Raw genomic sequence first — 24,749 nt, forward strand, 5'->3', positions numbered from 1 at the left:
AAGCTCCTTCTTTAAGCTGAAATATAAATAGTATGTTATTCTTCCTTTTCCTTCCACAGATTTACATTTTTTTTCCTTGTTGTTTTGTTATTTTAAACTTCATGGTGTAAGAAAATGGACTAGATGTAAACTGAAGGATATCTTCCTGACCAAAAAAAAAGCCAAGCACTGGTGGCTCATGCCTGTAATCCTTGTTACTGAGGAGGCTGAGATCTGAGGATCAAGGCTCAAAGCCAGCTTGGACAGGAAAATTTGTGAGACTTTTTTTTTTTCCCCCAGTCGTGGGCCCTGAACTCTGGACCTGGGTGCTGACCCTCAGCTTTTCAGCTCAAGGCTAGATCTCTACCACTTGAGCCATAGCTACGCTTCTGGCTTTTTCTGCTTAGGTGGTGCTGAAGAATCAAACCCAGGGCCTCATGCATGCAAGACAAGCACTCTACCACTGAGCCACCTTCCCAGCCCTTGTGAAACTTTTCTCCAATTAAGTACCAGAAAACTGGAAGTAGTGTTGTGGCTGAATGTTGTAGAGTGCTATCCTTGAGCAGAAGAATGCCAGGTCCTGGGTTTAAGCCCCACAACCAACAACCACAAATAAATTATTTGGATGAATGGGGCTGGGGATGTATGTAGCTTAGTGACAGTGCTTATCTTGCATTCTGGAGGCTTTGGGTTCACTCCGTGTGTGTGTGTGTGTGTGTGTGTGTGTGTGTGTGTGTGTGTGTGTGTGTGTGTGTGTGTGTGTGTGTGTGTGTGTGTGTGTGTGTGTGTGTGTATGTGTGTGTGTCTGTCTGTGTGTGTCTGTGTGTGTCTGTGTGTGTCTGTGTCTGTGTGTGTCTGTGTCTGTCTGTCTCTCTCATACAGTGGATAAATGGACGCTTGTGTGTGTTTAATAAAACTGTATTGTGTTCCATATGTGTACATACTGCAGAGTACCTGTGTGTCCTTGGGTCATTCCTGTTGTATGTCTATTGGCCTCTTCTGACTCCTGTGTGGAACAGAAAGCTCTAGGATCTGAGGCACTCCACTCTTTTTTTTTTGGGGGGGGGGTCCAGTCGTGGGCCTGAACTCTAGGCCTGGGCGCTGTCCCTCAGCTCTTCAGCTCAAGGCTAGCGCTCTAACACTTGAGCCACAGCGCCACTTCCGGTTTTTTGCTTATGTGGTGCTGAGGAATCGAACCCAGGGCCTCATGCATGCAAGGCAAGCACTCTACCACTGAGCCACCTTCCCAGCCCCTAGGCACTCCACTCTTGCGTGCATTTGCTTTTTTTTTTTTTTGTCGGTCGTAGGGCTTGAACTCTGTGCTTGGGCGCTAACCCTGCGCTCTTCAGCTCAAGATGAGCACTCTACTGCTTGAGCCACAGCACCACTTCCAGTTTTCTAGTGGTTAGTTGGAGATAATAGTCTCACAGACTTTTCTGCCCGGACTGGCTTTGAACCTTGATTCTCAGATCTCAGCCTCCTGAGTAGCTAGGATTACTGGCATGAGCCACTGGCGCCCGGCTCCTGCATGTATTTCTAACCAAGTGCTACACATACCTGCAGTAGTGTAAAACATGTTTTGGGAACTCATAAATACAAAGTGAACTTAGGTTTTTAAACATGTTCTTTTTTTTTTTCTTTTCTTTCTTTCTTCCTTTCTTTTTCTTTTTCTTTTTCTTTTTTTTTTTTGTCGGTGATGGTGCCTGAGCTCTGGGCCTGGGCACTGTCCCTTAGCTCTTCAGCTCAAGGTTAGCACTCTACCATTGAACTACAGCGCTACTTCCAGCTTTTTCTGCTTATGTAGTGCTGAAGAATTGAACCCAGGGCCTCATGTATGTGAGGCAAGCACTCTATCACTGAGCCAACTTCCCAGCCCCTAAACACATTCTAATATGAAAAAAACTTGGGATGTGGAAGGTAAGAGATCACTGAACTAAATTTGTTTTTCAGAATTAGTGGCTGAAGCCTCACAGTTATAAAGCTTGTGAGCACAAAACTCATTTGCTAATAAACTTTGAACAGTGGTCTTTCCACATGCAAGGCCACTATAGAGCTTAGAGACAGCAAGTCAAAGTGGCCTCCTACCTTTCGCCTTGACCAAACGTTGAGTCTTGCCCTTTGTTCCCAACTAAAACCATCCTTCCTAAAGCTTTCCTTGTAGACCTCATCCAGTGACAGTATTTTGAAATGATTCATTGGTGATAGATACCACTTCCTACCAATATCCATTCTCCTGGTCCCTATGGCCATGCTTTTCCTTTTCCTTTAAAGGTGGGGAATCGCTTTTCTTAGGGACCTACAGACTTGCTATCAGTTTTCCCAGTCAAGTTAATCTTCTTTCTCTGCCCCATTATCGTGTCCATTGGTGCAAGAGAAAAAGTTTCACAGGGTGGACCTGAGAAAGCAGTGCGGATTCATTATCATCTCTATTTTGACCCTTGGGGTTTAAGTCAACGGATGTAATTATGGATTCTTCTGCACCCCACCCTCATTCTAGATTGCTTTCCTGGCCTTCTGCTTCCCTCTGTATCTGGATACTGAAAATGAAAAATTTTACCTCACCAGACATATCAGTAATGAAAATACTTGTAAAATTTACTATATAGGCTAAGTAGAATACTGACTGTCCTTTTCTCTGTGTGTTTACTTGTAAAGGTTCGACTGTATCTAAGACGTATGGTACCTCAAAGACATTTGGAAAACCTGCTGGACCGGGCCTCTCACACCCTTCTGGGGGAGCACAGGCCAAAGTAGTGCCAATCGCCAGCCTCACCCCTTACCAGTCCAAGTGAGTTGTTGGCCAAGTGCACAGTTACCATGGGTTCATGAAAGGGTTCCTTACTTTGTTGTTAATTTCTATTTTAAAAAAAGAAGAAAAAGAAAGGAAGGAAGGAAGGAAGGAAGGAAGGAAGGAAGGAAGGGCAGGTTTAAGTGGCTTATACTGATAATCTAACTACTTAGGAGGCTGAGATTTGAGGATTGAGATCTGAAGCCAGCCTGGGCAGGAAAGCCCATGAGATTCATCTCCAATTAACCACCAAAAAACTGGAAGTGGCACTGTGGCTCATGTGGTAGAACACTTGCCTTGAGCAGAAGAGCTCAGGGACAACGCCCAGGCCCAGAATTCAAGCCCCAGGACGAAGCTAAAAAAAAAAAAAAAGAATGGAAAAGCCTGGTGCTGGTGGCTTGTAATTCTAGCTACTCAGGAGGCTGAGATTTGAGGATCATAGTAGAAAGCCAGCCCAAGGATACGAATCTGAGAGACTCATCTCCAGTTAGCTAGCAAAAAGCTGGAAGTAGAGGAGTGGCTTGTGTTAGAGCAACAGGCTAGAGTGAAAAAAACAAGAGTGTGAGGCTCTGGTTTCAGTACTGGCACCAAAAAAAAAAAAAAAAGGAAAAAATAGCAATGTGGTATAGCTAGTAGGTTTCCATACTTTTAGAAAAATTTAAAATAAAAACATTACTGCTTAGAAACTCAATTGATAAGCTCATGAATAAAAATAAATATTTGCTCATTCAGAAGCCATTTCATCTCATGTACATAAATGACTCAAAGTCTAAAAGTTGTTACTGTGATTTAGTTTGACTAAGATAATCTGTGCTATTTATATGAACCACATTAGTTATGTCCCAAATATGTATTTCTTTTATATCAGGGTTTTTTTTGTTTTGTTTTTTCATTTAATCTTAGACTGTTAGAAAATAGTGATGTGGGGGACAGGGTGAGAAATCCTGGGCCTGGGTACTGTCCCTGAGCTTTTGTGCTCAGGACTATTGCTCTCCTACTTGAGACACAGCTCTGTGTCTAGCTTTTTGGTGGTTGAATGGGAGAGTTAAGGATTTTCCTGCCCAGACTGGCTTCAAACCATTATCCTCAAATCTCAGCCCCCTCAGTAGCTAGGCTTACAGACAAGAGCCACTGACATCCAACTAGTGAGTTCTTTTTTTCAGTATTCTTTCAGGTATATTTTTATTCATTCTTCTAGTACTTAGCTGTATAGGGATGTTCATTTCCTGTGAAACTGAAGTAAGGTAACCAGTGTGTCCAGCACCTACCCTCAGGATGGGCATAGACCTGGACCTTGGTTCTTGAGCCTCCTTTTTCAGTGGCCTCTAAGGTCATACGGCATTAATGTGTTTTTCTTTAATGGCCCACAGGTGCCATGTTCTGTATGTAGGTTCATACTCTGCATGCATTAGAAATTTTCCAAGACAGAAGTTTGACATTAGTTATATCATTTCCCATAACTGAAAATAGTGACAAAATATAATTACTGGTGTAACTGGGTTTTTGGGTTTTTTTGTTTTTTTAAAAAAAGCTTAGAGCCTTTCATTAAGGGGATATTGTTGCCTTGGTGATGGTTTTTGGAGAGGGAAGAGAGTTTATAAATTTGCTTATTTGACAGGAGAATGAGTTAGTGTTAAATCACCTTGTACGTTTCACTGTTTGCTTATTCTGTAAACTGTCAAGCCTGAATGTCATCTCAGTCTTTTAATTAGCTGGATTAAAATACAGGTAACTTACAAATGGAGTATGTGTAAGATAAGAAGGACTGTGGGAAAATACTTTCTTACCTGATCTGTAGTCAGGTAAGGAAGACTCCAAACACTAACGTCCCTTGTTTGTTTTTTAGGTGGACCATTTGTGCTCGTGTCACCAATAAAAGTCAGATCCGTACTTGGAGCAATTCCCGGGGGGAAGGGAAGCTTTTCTCTCTAGAACTTGTGGATGAAAGTGTGAGTATGTGTCAGGTGGGGTAGTCACAGGGCTAGGTTCCAAGAAACAGCCTGGGCTCTGTAGGCTTCTGAGGCCAAAAAGATGAAATCCTTGCATGGTTACTGGAGGGAGAGAGTTAGCCATCATGAATAAGATCTGGGGCTGGGAAGGTGGCTTAGGGGTAGAGTGCCTTGCATGCATGAAATTGTGGTGTCGATTCCTCAGCACCACATAAGCAGAAACAGCCAGAAGTGGTGCTATGGCTCAAGTGGTAGAGGGCTAGCCTTGAGCAGAATTGCTGAGGGACAGTGCCTAGGCCCAAAGTTCAGGCTCCACAACTGGCAAATAAACAAACAAACAATAAATAAGATCTGACCTACAGAGTCTTATCTGCTTGCTTGTTTGCTTGCTTTATTTACTTATTTGTGCCACTATTGGGCTTGACCTCTGGGGCCTGGGCTGTGTGCCTTTTTGCTCAAGGCTAGTGCTCTACCACTTGAGCCACAGCTCCACTTCTGGATTTTTAGTGGTTAATTGGAGATGAGAGTCTCATGGACTTTTCTGCCCAGAGTGGCTTCAAACAGTGATCTTCAGATCTCAGCCTCCTTAGCAAGTAGGATTGTAGGCATGATCCACTGGGATCCAGATTATCTGCTTTAATTTAAACTAGATAGAACCCTTTTGCTGACAAAACATTTCGAAACGGTCATTGTCATCCCTTTCTTTTTCCTTTTCCTTTTCTTTTTTCTTCTCTTCCTCTTCCTGCTTTTGGAAGTTGGCGTATCACCCCAAATGTTTAATTGTGATGGCAGAGTCAGTACCAGAACCTCATTTTCTACAAATTGTCCATCTAATCTACAGTGGGCTAAATATTTCAACACTTTATTTATTTAAGTTCCTCATCTCTCTCTAACATATTGCCTTGACAGAATAGTAAAAGTAAGAATCAAATCAGAAGCAACTTGAAAGCATGATTCGTTATAACATTTTTGGCAGCGGCTCCTGAGTGTGAAATCATCCATCATTCAGGTGGCAAGCAGGAGGGAGGCTGCTTGAGTCACCCGTGTTCCTCACAGCCCCGTGGGTTTTGGTCGTGCCACTCAGAATCTGGAACTTGAGGCTTTTATTATCACAATATTAAACCTGTCCTTTGTTTTGTTTTGTTTTCTTTCCATCTTAAGTAAATGTGATTACTGGCTTGGCTGCTTGACCCTCTCTGGGTTTTTTGTTGTTTTTTGTTTTATTTTGTTTTTTGGTCATGGGGCTTGAACTCTGGGGTTGGGTATTATCCCTCAGCTCTTTAGCTCAAGGCGAGCACTCTACCGCTTGAGCCACAACGCCACTTCTGGTTTTCTAGTGATTTATTGGAGATAAGAGTCTCACAGACTTTTCCTGCCCTGGCTGGCTTTGAATCTTGATCCTCAGATCTCAGCCTCCTGAGTAGCTAGGATTATAAGCGTGAGCCACTGGTGCCCAGCCCCTCTCTTGTTTTGAGGGAGCTGAAAGTATAGCTGTAAAATGTGGGTTTCTGGGATGTCTGCAGCCCTCCCACAGGTCCCCTTGTGCCACTGCCCCTGAGATGTCATCTTGATGCTAACATGGCTGGCTTTTCACCACTCAAACTGGGATGCGGAACACCACATTCCTAACCTGCTCTTACTTGCTTCTACAGGGTGAAATCAGAGCTACTGCTTTCAATGAGCAAGTGGACAAGTTCTTCCCTCTTATTGAAGTGAATAAGGTACGTTGGGTTGGTGGAGAACTGACACAGTTGTATGGAACAGTGAGAATAGTGGTGGGGGAGGAGGGGTCTCATCCATTAGAGTGTTGTATTCCAATAAAGGGATTCTTCACCCCCTCACCCCAATACTAGGATTTGAACTCAGGACTGTGTGCTTGCTAAACATGCACTCTGCCACTCGAACCATACTCCCAACCTGCCTAAGGAGTTTTTGCATTCTATGTGGTGGACTATCACTTCTCATGGCTTGGCCTCTTTTGCAGGTGTATTATTTCTCAAAAGGCACCCTGAAGATTGCTAACAAACAGTTCTCAGCTGTTAAAAATGACTATGAGATGACCTTCAATAATGAGACTTCTGTCGTGCCCTGCGAAGATGATCATCACTTGCCCACAGTTCAGTTTGATTTCACAGGCATTGGTGACCTAGAGAACAAGTCTAAAGATTCACTTGTAGGTAAGTTCAGGCTTGAGGCCAGGAGAGCAGTGGTGGTTAGTTTATTTGCAGCGTATAGAGAGGTGCAAGACTTGCTGTGCTTATCATTTGGCCTTTGATCATGTCGTGAAAGGAACCTTGATCACTCCTGCTAAAGACTTGTGCCTGTGTTTTAGACATACTAGGGATCTGCAAGAACTATGAAGATGCCACTAAGATCACTGTCAAGTCTAACAACAGAGAAGTTGCTAAGAGGAACATCTATTTGATGGATACGTCAGGGAAAGTGGTGACTGCTACGCTGTGGGGGGAAGATGTAAGTGCTCACACTGAGCAGAAAGACTCCAGGTGCCTTGTCCTGTCCTGAGTTGGCCACATAGGGATAAAGGGCTGAGGTCCCTGGTGATTACTTGACAACTTTTCTATGAGATGTGCTATGATTTCAGCTTTCTGTAGTAAAATGCTCTTCTTTGTAACTCTAGGAAAGTAGTGGTAGATTAGTTGTCATGTTATCTCTGAGCAGGTTTAACATGAGTGTGAGGTCTGTCTTATATAGATTTAACATGCACAGATTAATATGCATTGTACTATTAACTTTTTCTTGGAATTCCTGCCAGTGATACTTAGATTGTATTTGGTGTTTGTTTTGTAGGCAGACAAGTTTGATGGGTCCAGACAGCCGGTAATGGCCATCAAAGGGGCGAGAGTCTCTGATTTTGGTGGACGGAGCCTCTCCGTTCTGTCTTCAAGCACTATCATTATGAATCCTGACATCCCAGAGGCCTATAAGCTGCGTGGATGGTAGGTTTTGTGGGGCTAAATCAAATTTGAGTCTGGGCTTTGAGAAGAGTTGGGTACCATCAGTGTAGGAGGTCTCAACCAAGTAGAAGGCTTCCTAACTGAACGGAACAGTTCCTCTTTCTTGGAGGCTTTATTTATGCCTTCTGAGATGTCTTTAAAGCCCTTAAAGTGACAAGCTCGTAATCCCACAACAAACCTGGAGAGTCAGAGGAGGCGATTAGAATGTAAGTGCTGTGTGCTGACCTCGATCCTGCCAAAGCAGGGTATGGAGGGGCTTTAGCAGCAGGGTGATACAGGATGTATGCTGAGGGAATCTTTTGCTGCTATGTTTGAGCTGTGGGGGAAGAATGTTCTTTCTTACTCTTGTGCCTCTGGTGCAGGTCACATCTTCTAGAGTGTGTTCACTGTGACTCTGATATAGCAGGGTGGGAACAATGGACTTTTGTTGCCATTATATTGTTATTCTCAAAGCACTCAAGGGATGAGGAGAGCCTGTTAAAAATCTCACCATATCTAGCTTTTGAAGGCATTAAAACTCTGCCTTAAAAAAGCACTTCGGCCTGAAACATGGTATATAAGAATTGATGTGGTCAGGGAAAACACTTTTAACAAGCTCAAGCTTAAATAATTTGTATAGTTATAGTCACATGGGGACGTGTCAGTTTCCAACTGGGTCTTAGGGTTTAAGTGACTCAAGAACAAGCTCGTATTTCATACTCATCATTTCTGTTTTGAGTCTGATGTCAACAAATAGCACTAGTGTTTTAACAGTTTCTAAACCATCTATAGAAGTGTTCATGTCACTTACGCCATCCTTTTATTTAACTATTCTAGAAGCTGGCATGGCATTATCCAGCAGGGCCTATTATAGTCTGACCAGAAATAACCAGGACTTTGGTTTGGTTTTGCTTGGTTTTCTTCCAGCCTTTGTCTGAAGCACAACCCCCAGTTAATTGTGTGCCCACATTAAGGTGTTCATATTTCATTGTCAGTAACTGGATGCCAGGCAACATAAAAAGACATGCCCATCCCCTGAACAAAATAACTTGTCATTGATCAAAGAGAGGTTTGGTGCACACACCCCACGCAGCAGGGATTAGTGATGTTTAGATCTTGGCTCTAACAAAGTAGAATTTTTATTGTAAGAAGGGCTGCCTCTCTCCTTGCTCTGCTGACTCCTGATGAGCTGTCTTTGGTGGCAAATGTCTCCTTGGAGTTTTTGAAACCATAAACTTGTGTAGCTAGTAGCGGTGAAACAGATTTATGGACCTTGCTGTGCCTCGGTGACGGATTTAGCCGCTTACCTGACAGAATGCGAAGGCAATTGTCTGCAGCTTAGGGCAGCATCCATTCTGCTGGATGCTCTGTTTCTAGAAAGCTTGCTCTGTGTGTGGTTAGCTTTTAGATACTCACCATTGCAATGATGTTAGGCATGTTTTTAATCTCAGGCTGACTATTGTCACAAGTATGTCCCTAATCCTCCCTCTCCCTGGCCTTCATGCCTTTCCTACATGTCAACTGATAGGTGGCCAAGAAGTATAATCAATGTTAGTAATAATTTAATACAGATTAATTTGAATTTAATATTGACATAAGTAAAATCTTAATAAGGAGGCAAATCTGCAAGAAAATATAGATAATGCCTTCTGGTAGATTGTTTTGGGTTATAAAATCAATTGAATTCATGTTGGGCTTAAGTTTTCCACTGTGGAAACTGTTTCCAATCATTTCAGTGAGGATAAAAATACAGCTGCTTGCTCAGCTGGGACTCTTACCACTTGAACCACACCAAGTCTGTGAGACCCACCCATCTCCAATTAACCAACAAAATCATTGGATTGGAGGCGTGGCTTATGTGGTGGAACACTAGCCATGAGGAAAGGCGAGTTCTGAGCTGTAGTACTGATGTACAAGCAAGTGCACACAATGCAGCTGCAACTGAGATGAGCAGTAGTAATGCAAAGGACTGTACTAGAGCTCTACATTGTAGCTTACAATTGTTGACTTTCACAGTATTTTTAGGCCTCAATCCTGGCTACTCTTCCTGTGCAGAGTTACTCTAGGGAAGGGTCTGTGGTACTTTGGCACTGATTGTCTTGACCACTGGGGGGCATCAAAGCAAATGAGATCAAAGGAAAGAACACTTTCTTCCTTAGACTAAGGTAAAACAGAATATGCTAATTTGAGCCCACATGACAGGGTGGATGTGAAAGCTGGTGGGGGTAGATGCCTTTATCTAGTAAGTAGAAACAAGAAGCATGTTTTGAGAAGTATATACAAATCAAGTTCCTATGGTCCTTATTATTTATTTTTTCAGGTTTGACTCAGAAGGACAAGCCTTAGATGGTGTTTCCATCTCTGATCAAAGGGGTGGAGGAACAGGAGGCAGCAACACCAACTGGAAAACATTATATGAGGTTAAATTGGAGAACCTGGGCCAAGGTGACAAGGTATTTTTACATTCTTCACTGTCTCCACAAAAGCATGCAAAAGTGTACAGAGGCCTAAATTTTGAGATCTGGTTTGTGATACCAGCTGTCAGGTGTTCATTCTTACCTGGGACTTTGTCCCGGCCTAATGAACCAATGCTGTCTAACTTTAAAGTGTGTTGTAGCCCTTCCCTGCATTAATGCAGAAAAATGGGAAGGCTCAGAGGATCTCAAGAAAGTGATCATGCCTGAGCCCTGTATTATAACTACATTGTAAACTGACTTTGGGTTTACATTACTTTTCTAATTGCTTCTACAAATCAAAGTACTCACTCTCACTGGTCACAAATACTTTATTTCTTTTGTGGTACTGCGGTTTAAACTCAGGGCTTCATACTTACTAGGCAGGTGTTCCACCACTTGAGCCTCAGCTCCAGCCCCTACAAAGACTTTTTTTTTTGAGTGGGAAATCATCCAGGCTCAGTGTTCAGCATCAGGCAGTTCCCCATTTATGTTCTGCGGCCCCCTACAGGCTGAGGGCTGCAGATGGACCCCACTGGGGACTGACTGGTATTTGGCTTTACTTATAGCTTTCCTGTCCGTATGTGTGGGATAACCCTCCCACTGTCTTGACCTAACCTGTGTTCTGTCAGCAGGTTAGGTCATTTGAATATTTAAATAAATGGTTTACATATTTAAATCACTTATTTCTTTTATGCACCCTGATCCCTTGCTGTCAGCATATACAATGCAGGTTTTATTTCTTACTGTCTGATTTCACAGTACATCCCTATCCATCACTGTCATCAACAGAAACTCACAATGCTTTTAGAGAGCGTTGTGAGAATTAAACATGGGATAAATCTGTGTTCTCCTGTCATAGGAACAGCCACTCTTCTCATTTTCTTGCCTCCCAGTTTCTCTCTTGATCTAAAGATAGTATGTGATAAGAAATGGGCATACCAAGTACCTAGACTTTCTGCATGTCTGCACCTAGACTTTCAAGTCATGTCTTGAGTCTGGACCTGACATGAAAATACAGGAAAGATCCAGGCATTTGCCTAAGACACTTACTTCTTGTAGAGCTTTTTGTTGTTGGTGGTGGTTATGGGGCTTGAACTCTGGCCCTCGGTGCTGTCCCTCAGCTTTTCAGCTCAAGGCTAAGCGCTCTACCACTTGAGCCAACACCACTTCTGGGTTTTCTGGTAGTTAATTAGAGATAAGAGTTTCACGAACTTTCCTGCCTGGGCTGGCTTTGAACAGAAATTCTCAGATCTCAGCCTCCTGAATAGCTAAGATTACAGGCGTGAGCCACCAGTGCTTGGCACTTCCAGCTTTTTCTGAGTAGTTTATTGGAGATGAAAGTCATAGATTTTGGGCTGGGAAGGTGGCTCAGTAGTAGAGCACTTGCCTTGCATGCATGAGGCCCTGGGTTTGATTCCTCAGCACCATATACGCTGAAAAAGCTGGAATTGGCACTGTGGCTCAAGTGGTAGAGCACTAGCCTTGAGCTGAAGAGCTGAGGGACAGCGCCCAGGCCCAGAGTTCAGACCCCACAACCGGACCCCCCCCCAAAAAAAAAGAAAAGAAAATCATAGATTTTTCTGCCCTGGCTGCCTTTGAACCACAGACATCTGATCTTAGCCTCCTGAGTAGCTAGGATTACAGGCATGAACCACTAGTGCCCGCCTTTCTCTAGAGCTTTCTTTTTCTTTTTGTTTTGTTTGGTAGTGCTGAGGTTAGAACCTAGGGCCTTGTGGGTGCTATGTGAGCACTCTACCACTGGGCTACAGCCCTAGCTCTAGAACCTTCTACACTGGAAAGTAGCCAGATTCTTTTAAGCATTCACCATGTTTTGTCTCTGAAACCACTGCCTGGATATCAAGTACAAATTAAAACAATTCAGGGAGGCGAAGGACACGTTTTCTCTTGTATATAGAAGCTAGAAATAATTTATAAATGTATTAACTGAAATACAGTATTTGCAGAGGAGAATTTAAATTTTAATTCCTTAGAAAAACTAACCACAGTACAACAAAATGATACCAGGAAATAGGTACTTGAAAGGTATAGGAGAAGGTCAAGGGGAGGGGAGTAGCGGAATGAAGAAAGAAAAGGGGGAGAATGCAGTCACAGTACTCCACTCAATGGAGTGAAAGGGGTTAGCTTGTTATAGAAGGGGTAAAATGAAGTAAGGGGGTGACATTGATCAAGATGTATTCATAAACTGATTTGTTGAATGGTAACTACTTTGTTCAGCCACTTGAAGATATTTTTTAAAATACAGTAAAAATAAATTTTAAAAGCTCTGGAGACTCAGGAAGGGGTTGAAAGTCAAAACAAATATCAACAAAAAGCCAAGCACAATTTAGTGCTTTCTAGATTTACTTATCAGTGATTTCTACACTTACAAGGCACAGATCCTCATTCATGGGTATTTTTGTGCTCTGATGCAACTGCTTGTTGTTAGTAAAGTTTTATTGGAACAAAGGCGTCTGCTTCCATCTACATGTTGTCTCATGCCCCACAACAGGGGTTTCTGAGGAATTGAAGAAGCGACTGTGACTGAATGGCTTATCGGACCTGAAGCTGAATAATAAATTATCCAGCTAAGTTTCTAGGTTAATGACCTAGAAATCACTGATCTTAGTTTTAGTGTGGGAGTGGGAGGAGTAGTTGACCATAGCTACTCTAAATCTTTTATTTACTTATATATTTTTGGTGGTAATGATGGTACTGGGGCTTAAACTGAGGGCCTAGGTGTTATGCCTTAGTTACCTGCTCAAGGCTGGCATTCTACCACTTGAGTCAGAGCTTCACCTCTGGCTTTTTGCTGGTTAATTGGAGGTAAGAATCTCATGGACTTTCCTGCCCAGGCTGGCTTTGAATTGGGATCCTCAGAGCTCAACCTCTTAAGTAGCTAGGATTACAGGTGTGAGACACCTGTATACATGTATAGATACACACACACACACACACACACACATATGCATGCACGTTCATAGTAGGGCTTGAACTTAGTGCCTGACACTCTTGCTTGGCTTTTTTATTCATGCCTGATACTCTACCACTTAGAACAATACTTTCACTTTTAGCCTGTAGATGGTTAATTGGAGATGAGTCTCTCAGAGGGGTGGGGAAGGTGTTTTGGTAGAGTGCTTGCCTATTATGTATGAAGCCCTGGGTTCGATTCCTCAATACCACATAAAAAAAGTTGGAAGTGGTGCTGTGGCTCAAGTAGTAGAGCAAGAGAAGCTCAGGGACAGTGCCTAGGCCCTGAGTTCAAGCCTTAGGACTGGCAAAAAAAAAAAAAAAAGTCAGATTTGTCTGCTTGAACTGACTTCAAACCATGATCCTCAGTTGGGTGCCAGTGGCTCATGCCTGTAATCCTAGCTACTCAGGAGGCTAGATCTGAGGATCATGGTTCAAAGCCAGCCTGGGAAGGAAAGTTCATGAGTCTCTTATCTCCAATTAACCACCAGAAAACAGGAAATGGTGCTGTGGCTTGAGTGGTGGAGCGCTAGCCTTGAGCTGAAGAGCTCAAGAGTTCAAGCCCTACAACAGACCAAAAACAAACAAAAAACCCATGAGCTTCACATCTCAGACTTCTGAATATCTAGGATTTAGGCATGAACCACTTGTGCCTGGCTTGAATTAACTCTTATTAAGAAGGAATTTTGTACCTTAGAATTTGGTTTATTTCTTCCCTGGGTTTGTACACCGTGCATGCTATTTCTGAAACTGCAGAATGAATGGTTCCCATAATCGTTTTGTGAGCTTAGGACAGGAACACATGTAAGTACTTGACATCTGTGTATAAGGGCAGCTTTGAGCCCCATCTGGTTGGTTCCAGCCCTAAATGCAGGTGTGTTCTCACATTCCCCCTTTCTTATTCTTGTAAAGGCGGACTATTTCAGCTCTGTAGCCACGGTAGTATATCTTCGCAAAGAGAACTGTATGTACCAAGCCTGCCCATCTCAGGACTGCAATAAGAAAGTGATTGACCAGCAGAATGGCCTGTATCGCTGTGAAAAGTGTGACCGGGAATTTCCTAACTTCAAATACCGCTTGATCTTGTCGGTACGTACAGTGGGAGATGAGAAGCTCTGGCATGTTTATTGACTCGCTGTCATATGCTAGGATTACATTAGAAGCACCAAAGCATTTGTGGTGGGGAGCTTGTGGATGAGTGCATGAAGAAGTAAGGATCTTGCACCACCTGAATGACTGTTCTTCTACTGTTTTGTACTGGGTTTTGTTTTTTGTTTTTTTTTAATCTTTGGGAGCCTGGGCACCGTCCCTGAACTTCTTTTGCTCAAGGCTAGCCCTCTATCACTTGAGCCACAGTGACATGTCTAGCTTTTTCTGTTTATGTGGTACTGATGAATTGAACTCAGGGCTTCATTCATGCTAGGCAAGCACTCTACCACTAAGCCACATTCCCAGCTCTTGTGCTGGTCTTGAGAGTTGAACTCAGACTGGCTACTATTCCTGAGCTGCTTTTGTTCGTGGCCAGTGCTCTAGCACTGGAGCCGCAGCTCTACTTCCAGCTTTTGGTGGTTAATTGGAGATAAGAGTCTTATGAACTTTGCTGCCCAGGTTGGCTTTGAACCATGATCCTCAGATTTCAGCCTCCTCCTGAGTAGCTAGGATTACAGGCATGAGTCTCTTGGCACCCTGGCCAATTTCCACATTCTGTATGGTTACAACATTGGTAGCACTCATATTTGAAATGCTATTTCTGGACAGCAATAATTGTACTTAGACATCACTTGTATCTGTAAGTTATTTAAGCATATATATCTAGATATACCTATATCTAGTTCTTTTTTTTTAAGGGGTTCATTGTTACTCTTAACATTGGAATATGAGGTAGTGTTGTGACTTTTTTTGCATTGTAAAGATTTTTTTTGTTATGGTGGTTTGAATGAAAGGTATACTTTTAGTGATAGTAACTAAACGATAAAGAAAGGGCATTCTTCTGTTTTTCTCGAAAGTGATTTGGCAGTAATATATCAGAAGGCTTAAAAGCATTTATATTTTTTGACACAGTAACCAGCTGGAGGAATTTATTCCAAAGAAATAACCAGAGATGTCACAGCTATGTAAAGCTGTCTGTCACACTGCTGTTTATTTTAGAAGGTTGGATACAACTCGCATGTCCCTCCTGCTCTGCTAATTCCTTTGTTGAACAACCATCATCACTGTGAAGACCTTTGAATTTACCACTTATTATTTGACAGTATTTGAAAACTTTCCTTATGAAGACTATTAAATGACATAAGTAAAGATTCAGACTTTATTCATTCCAGATAGAAAATACTAAAGAGTCTGTTTTCTGTGGTCTTGAGGGATATTCATAGATAGAACCAGACTGGGAGAAGGAATACAAGACCAGATTGTTGCCGGTGGTTATTTCTGGTTGGTTCTTTATTTTCTTCAGTATACTTTTCTATAGTTTCATTTTTTTCCCATGCAATGAATATTCTCATAATTAGATGGTCTTTTTGTTGTTGTTCTTTTAGTACTGGGAATTGAACCCAAGGCCTCCAGCTTAAAGCAAATGTTCTTGCATTTGAGCCACATCCTTGGTCCTTTTCTTTTTAAGATAGGATCTGAAACTCATGGTTCAACTCCACTGCCTGCCAAGTTGCTATGATAACGAGTGTGCATCACCACTCTCAGCTCTTGATATAAAAGAAATTTTAAAGAAATATTTTTAGATAAAGGGGATTCGGGGGCAATTGTGGGAAAGTGAAGGATAGAGTGACATTGTCCAAAAAGAATTGTACTCATTACTTGACTTAAGAGAAATGGTAACCCCTGTGTTACAAACCTTAATAACAATAAAAGGATTCCACCTATTCTTTCTAAACTCTAATTGTGCTAAATGGTGGGTCACTTAAGAGCCTTTTTTTTTAAAGGGGGGGGGTCAGTCGTGGGGCTTGAACTCTGAGCCTGGGCGCTGTCCATCAGTTCAAGTCGAGTGCTCTACCACTTGAGCCGATAATGCCACTACCAGTTTTCTGGTGATTAATTGGAAATAAGAGTCTCACAGGATTTGCCTGCCCAGACTGGCTTTGAACCAAGATCCTCAGATCTCAGCCTCCTGACTAGCCAGGATTACAGGTGTGAGCCACCAGCATCCAGCTAAGAGCCTTATTTTTTGTGAGCTATAAACTTTTCATTCAACTAAGATGAAGGAAAGCATTTTAGATAGTTAATTCTGTGGATCCTCAGTAGTGGAATTCCCTTCCCAGTTGTTTTATTTGAACATCTGTGTCTGTGTCTGTGTCTCTGCTATTCTTACCTGTTGATAGATGCTCAGGACTGGTGGTTCCAGTATGTGCCACCATTACCTTGAGTTTGTCAGTGCTTTTAACTTTTCTTGTCACCTTATTTCCATAACATTGTATAGTCAAAGCCCCATGAACTTGAAAAACAAAATTGTCAAAATGAAGCCTTTAAAAACAACCATCACCCTCTTTTTTTTTTTCTTTTTTTTTTTCTCTCAGTCATGGGGCTTGAACTCTGGGCCTGAGCGCTGTCCCTCACTGATCTGTTCAGCTCAAGGCTAGTAGTGCTCCACCACTTGAGCCACAGCACCACTTCCAGTTTTCCGGTGGTTTATTGGAGATAAGAGTTTCATAGCCTTTTCTGCATGGGCTGGCTGTGAGCCATGATCCTCAGATCTCAGCCTCCTGAGTAGCTAGGATTACAGGCGTGAGCCACCAGTGCCTGGCCATCACCCTCATTTCTATACTGCCTTTTACTCAGCAACTGAATTTTTGAAAATCTGCTTTCTGTCTTTATCCTTCCCAATTTAATTTTATACCATATGCACAGTTGGGGACATTTGATTGCCCATTTCTGCTGCTAGGTAGATTCAGTGGCTGGCAAGACCCTTTAGCACTGGTACTGAAATTGTTTGGGATGTTCAGTGTTGATTTAGAGCCATCAAGGAGCTCCTTGTGTGTGGCAGGAAAATAAATGCACAATTTAAAATGCCAAGAACAAGCACCAAGTGTGGTGACATATACCTGTAATCCCAGCACCTGGGATACTGAGGCAGGAATATCACAAGTTCCAAGCTAGCCTGGGCTCTTATGACAAGATCCTCCTCTCTCCCCCCGAAAAAAGAAGTAAAAATAAAAATCAAATTCAGTGGACCTACCCTGACAGAGCTTATTCAAAATCTTTAGGGCAAAATCTGTTGCATCTGGAGGGGCGCTAGATCTAATATGCCTGGATTCTACCTCTGTCTCCACGTAGATCTGAAATCACACATCCACCCGATTACTTTTTTTTTTTTTTTTTGGGGGGGGTCCAGTTGTGGGGCCTGAACTCTGGGCCTGGGCGCTGTCCCTCAGCTCTTCAGCTCAAGGCTAGCGCTCTACCACTTGAGCTACAGCGCCACTTCCGGCTTTTTGCTTATGTGGTGCTGAGGAATCGAACCCAGGGCCTCATGCATGCAAGGCAAGCACTCTACCACTGGGCCACCTTCCCAGCCCCCACCCAATTACTTTTTAAACCTGTTTCATGATCTGTCACCATTTTTAGAAAGGATGTAGTTCACATGCCCAGTAACCCCATTATAAGTTGAAGGTGTAAGTGGAAAGTTTGTTTGTTTGTTTTGGTTTTTGGTTTTTGGGGTTTTTTTGGGTCCGGTCGTAGGGCCTGAACTCTGGGCCTGGGTGCTATCCCTCAGCTCTTCAGCTCAAGGCTAGCACTCTACCACTTGAGCCACAGCGCCACTTCCGGCTTTTTTTTTCTGCTTATGTGGTGCTGAGGAATCGAACCCAGGGCCTCAAGCATGCAAGGCGAGCACTCTACCACTGAGCCACCTTCCCAGCCCAAGTGGAAAGTTTAATACGCATAACCTACTAACCGTCTTGCTTATTAGCTTTGCCTACATTAAGTGTGCTCAGAGCACCTGCATAGCCTACAATTGGGCAAAATCCTCTGGCATAAAGCCTGTTTTATAGTAAAGTGTTGAATGTCATATGGCAATACTAAAAGTAAAAACCAGACTGGTGGGGAGCATGTGCTTTTGCATACTGAGGGAAAATCATGAGGTCAAGCCATCAGACATCAGGGGCCTTATGTATATAGGATGATAGTATATTGTCATGTGGAAGTTACTTTAATGAGTGAAGAAAAGTGATCTTCCATTCTCCTTAGTATGTCTTCCTTTTATTATGCGTTTGTTGCGATAACAGAGTTGTGTTTGTTCTTAGGCCAATATTGCCGATTTTCAAGAGAATCAGTGGGTGACTTGTTTCCAGGAGTCAGCTGAAACGATCCTTGGACAGAATGCTGCTTACCTTGGGGAACTCAAAGAGAAGGTCAGCCACATACTTCACCATAGTTTATAAACTCTCTGCTTAAATTCTGAATTTATTGATTTGTTTGTGCCAGCACTGGAACTTGAACTCAGGGCTTGGGCACTGTCCCTTAGCTTTTTTCGTGCAAGACTGGGACTCTACCACTTGATCTACAGTTCCACTTGTGGCTTTTTGCTCGTTAATTGTAGATGAAAGTCTCACAGACTTTGCTGCCTGCACTGGCTGCTGGCTTTAAACCACAATCCTCAGATCTCAGTCTCCTGAGTAGCTTAGGATACAGACATTTTTTTAATTACAGGCTGTCCATCAACCACTATTGTCTAGTCTCACCTCCCATGTGGCAAGGATGACAGGCTTGAACCCCAGTACCCAAGTCATTTTGTTTTTATCTACTAGATTGATTTAATTGAGAAAGTAGAGATAAAACAGCTAAAAGCTGTATTTTCTAGGCCATGAAAATTGGGACCCATTTATACACAGTGTTCTTTTTTTCTCCATTTCCTCCAAATTGGTTAGGCCACAGAGAAATAAGAATTGGCTGCTGGTATTTTTCTTACTCTTTTCTGTCCTCAGTTCTGTCTGGTTGGTTCAGTTCGTAAGATCTCTGAAAATTGTCTCAACCAAGTCCTTTTGTAGAAATAACTGGAATTGACTTTAAATTGTGATAGTATCTTTTATCTATTTTGCTTGGTCCTCTATTTTCCTATCAGATTTTAAGGCCAAAGGCAGCCTTTCTGGATTTTTTATGGGCTTATTATATTTGGCTGTTCTGTCGATTGGTGAATGAGGATGTGCGGAAACTTCCCTCAGAAACCATCATGTTCTTGGAGTGTGCATCCATGCTTCCCTAATCTGTAAGAATAATGGCAACTCACATAATTTTTCAAAGGTTTAATACATTATTTATATATTGAAAATCCATAGAATGATTTTTTTTGTTTTTTTTGTTTGTTCTGTCAGATAACTTCTATTTTTTAAAAAAAAAATCTCTATGATAGAACCATTTGCATGCTACATAGTGCTTGCCAAATACTTAGCTTAGCTGGGCATGGATGTATATATATGCCTGTAGTCTGAGCTACTCAGGAGGCTGATGCAGGAGAATCACAAGTACAAGGTGGCCTGCCTGATCTACTTAGCAAGTTTAAAGTCAGCCTGGACAGCTTAGTGATACCTTGTCTCAAAATTAAAAGAAAAAAAAGAAAATACCTAGCCTGTACAAACCTAGATTTTATCCTCAGTACAAAAAAAAAAAAAAAATGGCCAGGTGCTGGTGGCTTATGTCCGTAACCTTATCTACTCAGGAGATTGAGATCTGAGGATTGTGGTTCAAAGCCAGCCCCGGCAGGAATGTCCATGAGACTCTTACCTCCAAATTAACCCCCCCCCAGAAAACTGGAAGTAGCACTGTGGCTCAAAGTGGTACAGTGTTAGCCTTGAGCAAAAGAACTCAAGGACAGTGCCCAGGCCTCAAGTTCAAGCCCCATGACTGATCAAAATAAATTAATAAATTAAAAATGAAAATAAAGAACTTATGAACTATTTGTTTTATATGTATATTATCACTGTTAAGTTTTTGCATTTTATATAAAATGCATTCTCTGCTAGAGGCATAGCTCAGAGGTAGCATACCAACTTAGCAAGTATGAGTACCACAAAAAATATAAATACATAAGTAAAAATGATTCTCTAATTCCTCCTGTCTTTCTCCCCCCTCCATCCCCCCACCCCCCCCAGTCCTGGGGCTTAAACTCAGGCCTGGGCACTGTCCCTGAGTGTTTTTTGCTTAAGGGTAGCACTCTTCCACTTGATCCACAGCGCCAATTTCAGTTTTTTCTGTTTATATGGTACTGAGGAATTGAACCCAGGGCTTCATGCATTCTAGGCAAGTACTCTATCACTAAGCCACATTTCCAGCCCTACTGTCGTTGTTAATAACAACTTCCATAGTATTTGAAAAGTAGGAGGCAGAGAGGGGACTATGTTTCTTGACCTTCTCTGACCTTGACCCACTCCACTTGTTTCTTTTTCTTGCTCCCTGAGTCAATAGCTTTGAGGCTGAAATGATGAGTAAGCCTGTAACAATTTTACTTTTCTTCCTTCCTTCCTTCCTTCCTTCCTTCCTTCCTTCCTTCCTTCCTTCCTTCCTTCCTTCCTTTCTTTCTTTCTTTCTTTCTTTCTTTCTTTCTCTCTTTCTTTCTTTTGTTGGAGCTTAAACTCTGGGTCTGGGCACTGTCCCTCAGCTCTTCAGTTCAAAGCTAGTGCTCTGCCACTTGAGCCACAGTGCCACTTCTGGCTTTTTCTGCTTAACTGGTGCTGAGGAATCAAACCCAGGGCCTCATGTATGCAAGGCAAGCACTCTACCACTGAGCCACCTTCTTAGCCCAATTTGACTTCTCTTAAAAGTGTTTTCCTACCTGTTAGGTGAAGCCTACTGGGTCTCAGATCATTTCATTTAGAATCTTAGAATAGTATTTTTGCTAAGGGTGTTTTAATTTTTGGTGTGAAAAATTATATAGAACCTTTGTCATTGCAACCTTTTTGCTTTTTGTCATAACAGTTTTGAATCATGTAGTTAACTATCTACCCTGTTGTGCCAGCACTATTCCTCTCTTCAACTCTTCCATCTTTCAAACCAAAACTCTGTACACATTAAATTGCAACTCCTTAGGAAGGTGCTGGTTGCTCATACGTGTAACTCTAGCTACTCAGGAGGCTGAAATCTGAGGATCTCAGTTCAAAGCCAGTCCTGGGAGGATTCATCTCCAGTCAACCACCAGAAAACCAGAAGTGGCATTGTTGCTCAACGTGCTAGACACTAACCTTGAGCGAAAGAGCTCAGGGATAGTACCCAGGTCCTGTGTTCAAGCCCCACAAAAAAATAAAAATTGCAGCTCCTTTCCTGTTCTTGCCCTCCTGCCAGCCCAGCAACCACCAATCCTACAAATTCAATCACCTATGGATCAAAAATATTTATAGAGGGAAAATTATACCTGTATTGGCCATGTACAGATGTTTTTCCTGTAAACAACAGTATAATAACTGCTTAGGTGGTATATACATTGTATCAGGTATTTGGATCCTTCAGAGGATATAAAACCTACAGGAATCATCTTTGGATTTTGGTATCTACTTTAGAGTCCTGGAACCAATGTCCTGAAAATACCAAGGGAGAGCTATACTCTTGAGTGTTTTGTTTTAATTTATTTTTGCTGGTCCTGGGGCTTGGACTCTGGGCTTGGGTTCCGTTCTTGAGCAAAAAAAGCTCAGGGACAGTGCCTGGTCCCTGAGTACAAGCTTCAGGACTGACAAAAACAAAAACTAAGTTAATAGTTCTTAAGTAATTTCAGACCATGGAGGTGGGACTTTCCAAAGCCTAACAAGTTGTTCAGTGGTTTCTATGTGTTGTTGCAGAATGAGCAGGCATTTGACGAAGTTTTCCAGAATGCCAACTTCCGAACTTTCACCTTCAGAGTCAGGGTCAAACTGGAGACCTATAATGTAAGTCAGGCTGCTGAGGATTGGGGGTGGGGTAGGGGTAGGTGGTTAGCGATGGGAAGTCGCCCTTTATTGCCTGCAGCAGCCTTCTAGAATTCTTGTCAGTGAATTGTCTACTTCCATGCATGCCAATTTGAGGTGCCATTACGAACCTCACTTGCAGATGAGGAAATAGATTTAGAGGTTCTGTGTCTTATCTAAATATGTAGAACATGTAGAGGAAATGCTCTGGCTTTCTTTGTTGGAGAGGAGGAAGTTGTATATTATACCTGTAATCTCAGCACAGGAGATAGCAGTTGGAGGATTGTGCTACATAGCTGGACCCTGTCTCAAATTTAGAAAAAATAAATAAATAAACCAGTATTTTTTTTTTTTTTTGGTCTGTGAACTGACAATGTATATAATGTGCAGCAGACTTTCTCTGCCTGCAAGTTTAGGTTTTGAAGATCGTGTATGAGTTGAAATTATGTTGAAAATTCCTGCCGTGGTCTATGGTGACCCAGGTAGTCAGAATGGGCAGCATTTAGCGGGCACTGTGGGATACATGTGTCTCACTGGTCCTCACAGCACCTGTGGGTCGGCACTGTCCTTATCCGCATTTTCTCTGTGCAGAGAACAAGAATGAGCCTGAGCTGAGTCTTGTGCTACCAAGTAACCAAGCTCAAGCTCCTGCCCAGCCAGCCTGACTTCCAAGCTTTGCTCTTAACCACACTAGTAAATAGCAGCTCCACCCCGCTTCCAACCCCTTCCCCATGCCAGCCACTGGGCTGAAGTGCCTTGTCTTCTTCTAAAGACACCCCACAGTCCACTCATGGACTTTCTTGCTTGAAATCTTAAGATTTCATCCTCCTGAGTAACTAGGATTACAAGCATGAACCACCAACGTCTGGCTTGGCTGAGCTTTTTCTTGAGCGGAAGACAGCTTTCAAAGTTAGCTTTGTGGCTTTCTCAAGTTATTTACCCTTTTTGGCTCCTGTTTGTGCCTCTGTAGAGAGAATTAAGAGATAGGAACACCCTCCAAAGTCTTTTCCTTTAAGATCTTAAGTCTCTGGGTGTTGGGAAGCTGAGGACAAGAGAAAGAATCTGTGAAGTGGGGATCTGGCTGTTGTCCCAGCAGCGGGAATTCTGGGACAGGCTCCCACTCGGGGTGTTCTCTGGGAATTACTAAACTGAATGCAGCATGTGCTTCGTCCTGCTGGGCTGGTTGGAGTCACTGAAGCAAAGAAGGTTATCACCACTGCTCCATGCTGGGGCCAGTCATCATCCCTCACAACCAGCTTTTCTTTTTTCAAAGGACGAGTCTCGAATTAAGGCCACTGTGATGGACGTGAAGCCTGTGGACTACAGGGAGTATGGCCGGAGGCTGGTCACACTCATCAGGAAGAATGCCCTGCTGTGAGGAGAGCCATACTTATGGGACAGAAGTTTGAGGTGGAATCTACTTCCTGCCCCCATGTGACCCCCACACCCTCATCAGTTACACAGGAGCCTCTTCATGGTGGACAGTTTCTTCTGTGTACCTCTTGGGATGCATTGGTGGACAAAGGATATACTCAGAGGGCTGTGGCGGTGGTGTAAACTGTCAGACCTGGAGGTCAGCCAGCAGGTAGCGTAGCCCTCCTAGCCCCTCCCTTTTGACTTCAGGTTTCTGTCAGATTTATTAAGAATTCAAGCAAGAATTATGTCAAGAAATTGACCCTCCCTACAGACAGTGAAGTAAATTATGTCACTTGAGTTTTGCTTCTCCAGTACTGACACCTTCACAACTTGGGTTCTTCCTGGGAGGAGGGAGTGGGGAACCGAGGTGTTGATTAAGTGTATCTTCCTGGAATTCAGAGGCTCACTCTTTCTACATTTGCCACATGGTTGTTAGTGCTTGGAATGGCAGTAGAGTAGAATTATTAATCAAAGGCCTATCTTTTATATCTGAAGACTACCCTTCCTTCAGGGTTTAATAGATTTAATAGACTAAGTCAGAAGGGTCTGATATTAATCAAAATTGTCTCTTCTGAGGATGGCTGATAAGCATTGACTTGCTGTCCCCTGGGGACATCCAGGCAACTACAAAGCATTGCTTGGGTTTTCACTTCAATTAATGTTGCATTTTGGTTGGCGAATGCACACTTTTTGTACCTATACATACTTCTTGCATTTGTGAGTTTATTTCTTGATTAAAGCTCGTTAAGTAGAAAAGATTTTGAAGGGAGAGACGCTCCCCTTGTTTCCTTTACTTTGTTTTAATAAACAGTATGTTCTTTGCTTGTGAATTCTACTTTCTTTGAATGCAAAGGGTTTTTGTAACTGGAAAGCAATTAATTAGTCTTCATAATAAATGTTCACTTGGGAGAAATGTTAACTCATTACAGACTCAGAGATTAGTCTGAGATTACTAATGTTTGTAACCCTGAAATACATCTTTCAAAGAATGAAAACACCAAAAAAGGAAAAGCCATTGTGCCCAGCAATGCTGATGATCTAGCACTTTGGGGTTTTATTGATGTTTACACAGCAGTCTAACACCAAGCAGGCTTTGAAATGTGTACAGACAGTGAGCGAGTAAGAAAACAGTAATTATGCTACTGGGCTTTTCAGTCAGCAAGAGCATGCTTGCTCTGTGTGTTCCTAATCATATTAATTATCTGGTGGGTTACTGCAACCCACTGCTTGGCATTTGCTGCACATCTCTCCAAGCATCCCACTATGACCGGCAGTGTTGCAGTGCGGCTGCAGGCCTACTTTCTAACTGGTGTGAATAGAGCCTGGGGAGGCTCAGGGCTGCCAACCTTCACTGTTTGACTGATCCT

The 24,749-nt window shown here is 42.6% G+C and overlaps 1 protein-coding gene across 1 annotated transcript in view; it reads left to right on the plus strand.

Moving 5' to 3' along the window:
- Rpa1 (replication protein A1) overlaps window positions 1-24,212 on the plus strand; it is a 61,373-nt gene extending 37,161 nt beyond the window's left edge. Inside the window, exons 7-17 of the mRNA XM_070027476.1 lie at window positions 2,635-2,767; window positions 4,614-4,716; window positions 6,369-6,437; window positions 6,701-6,893; window positions 7,049-7,188; window positions 7,525-7,673; window positions 9,991-10,123; window positions 14,006-14,182; window positions 18,340-18,447; window positions 21,862-21,948; window positions 23,240-24,212. Coding sequence (XP_069883577.1) covers window positions 2,635-2,767; window positions 4,614-4,716; window positions 6,369-6,437; window positions 6,701-6,893; window positions 7,049-7,188; window positions 7,525-7,673; window positions 9,991-10,123; window positions 14,006-14,182; window positions 18,340-18,447; window positions 21,862-21,948; window positions 23,240-23,344 — 1,397 coding nt within the window. The 3' untranslated portion in view covers window positions 23,345-24,212. The remainder of the gene's footprint in view (window positions 1-2,634; window positions 2,768-4,613; window positions 4,717-6,368; window positions 6,438-6,700; window positions 6,894-7,048; window positions 7,189-7,524; window positions 7,674-9,990; window positions 10,124-14,005; window positions 14,183-18,339; window positions 18,448-21,861; window positions 21,949-23,239) is intronic.
- The last annotated feature ends 537 nt before the right edge of the window (window positions 24,213-24,749 follow it).

This window comes from Dipodomys merriami, unplaced genomic scaffold (assembly GCF_024711535.1).
Source record: "Dipodomys merriami isolate MVZ:Mamm:240054 unplaced genomic scaffold, mDipMer1.0.p SCAF_19, whole genome shotgun sequence".
NCBI lineage: Eukaryota > Metazoa > Chordata > Mammalia > Rodentia > Heteromyidae > Dipodomys > Dipodomys merriami.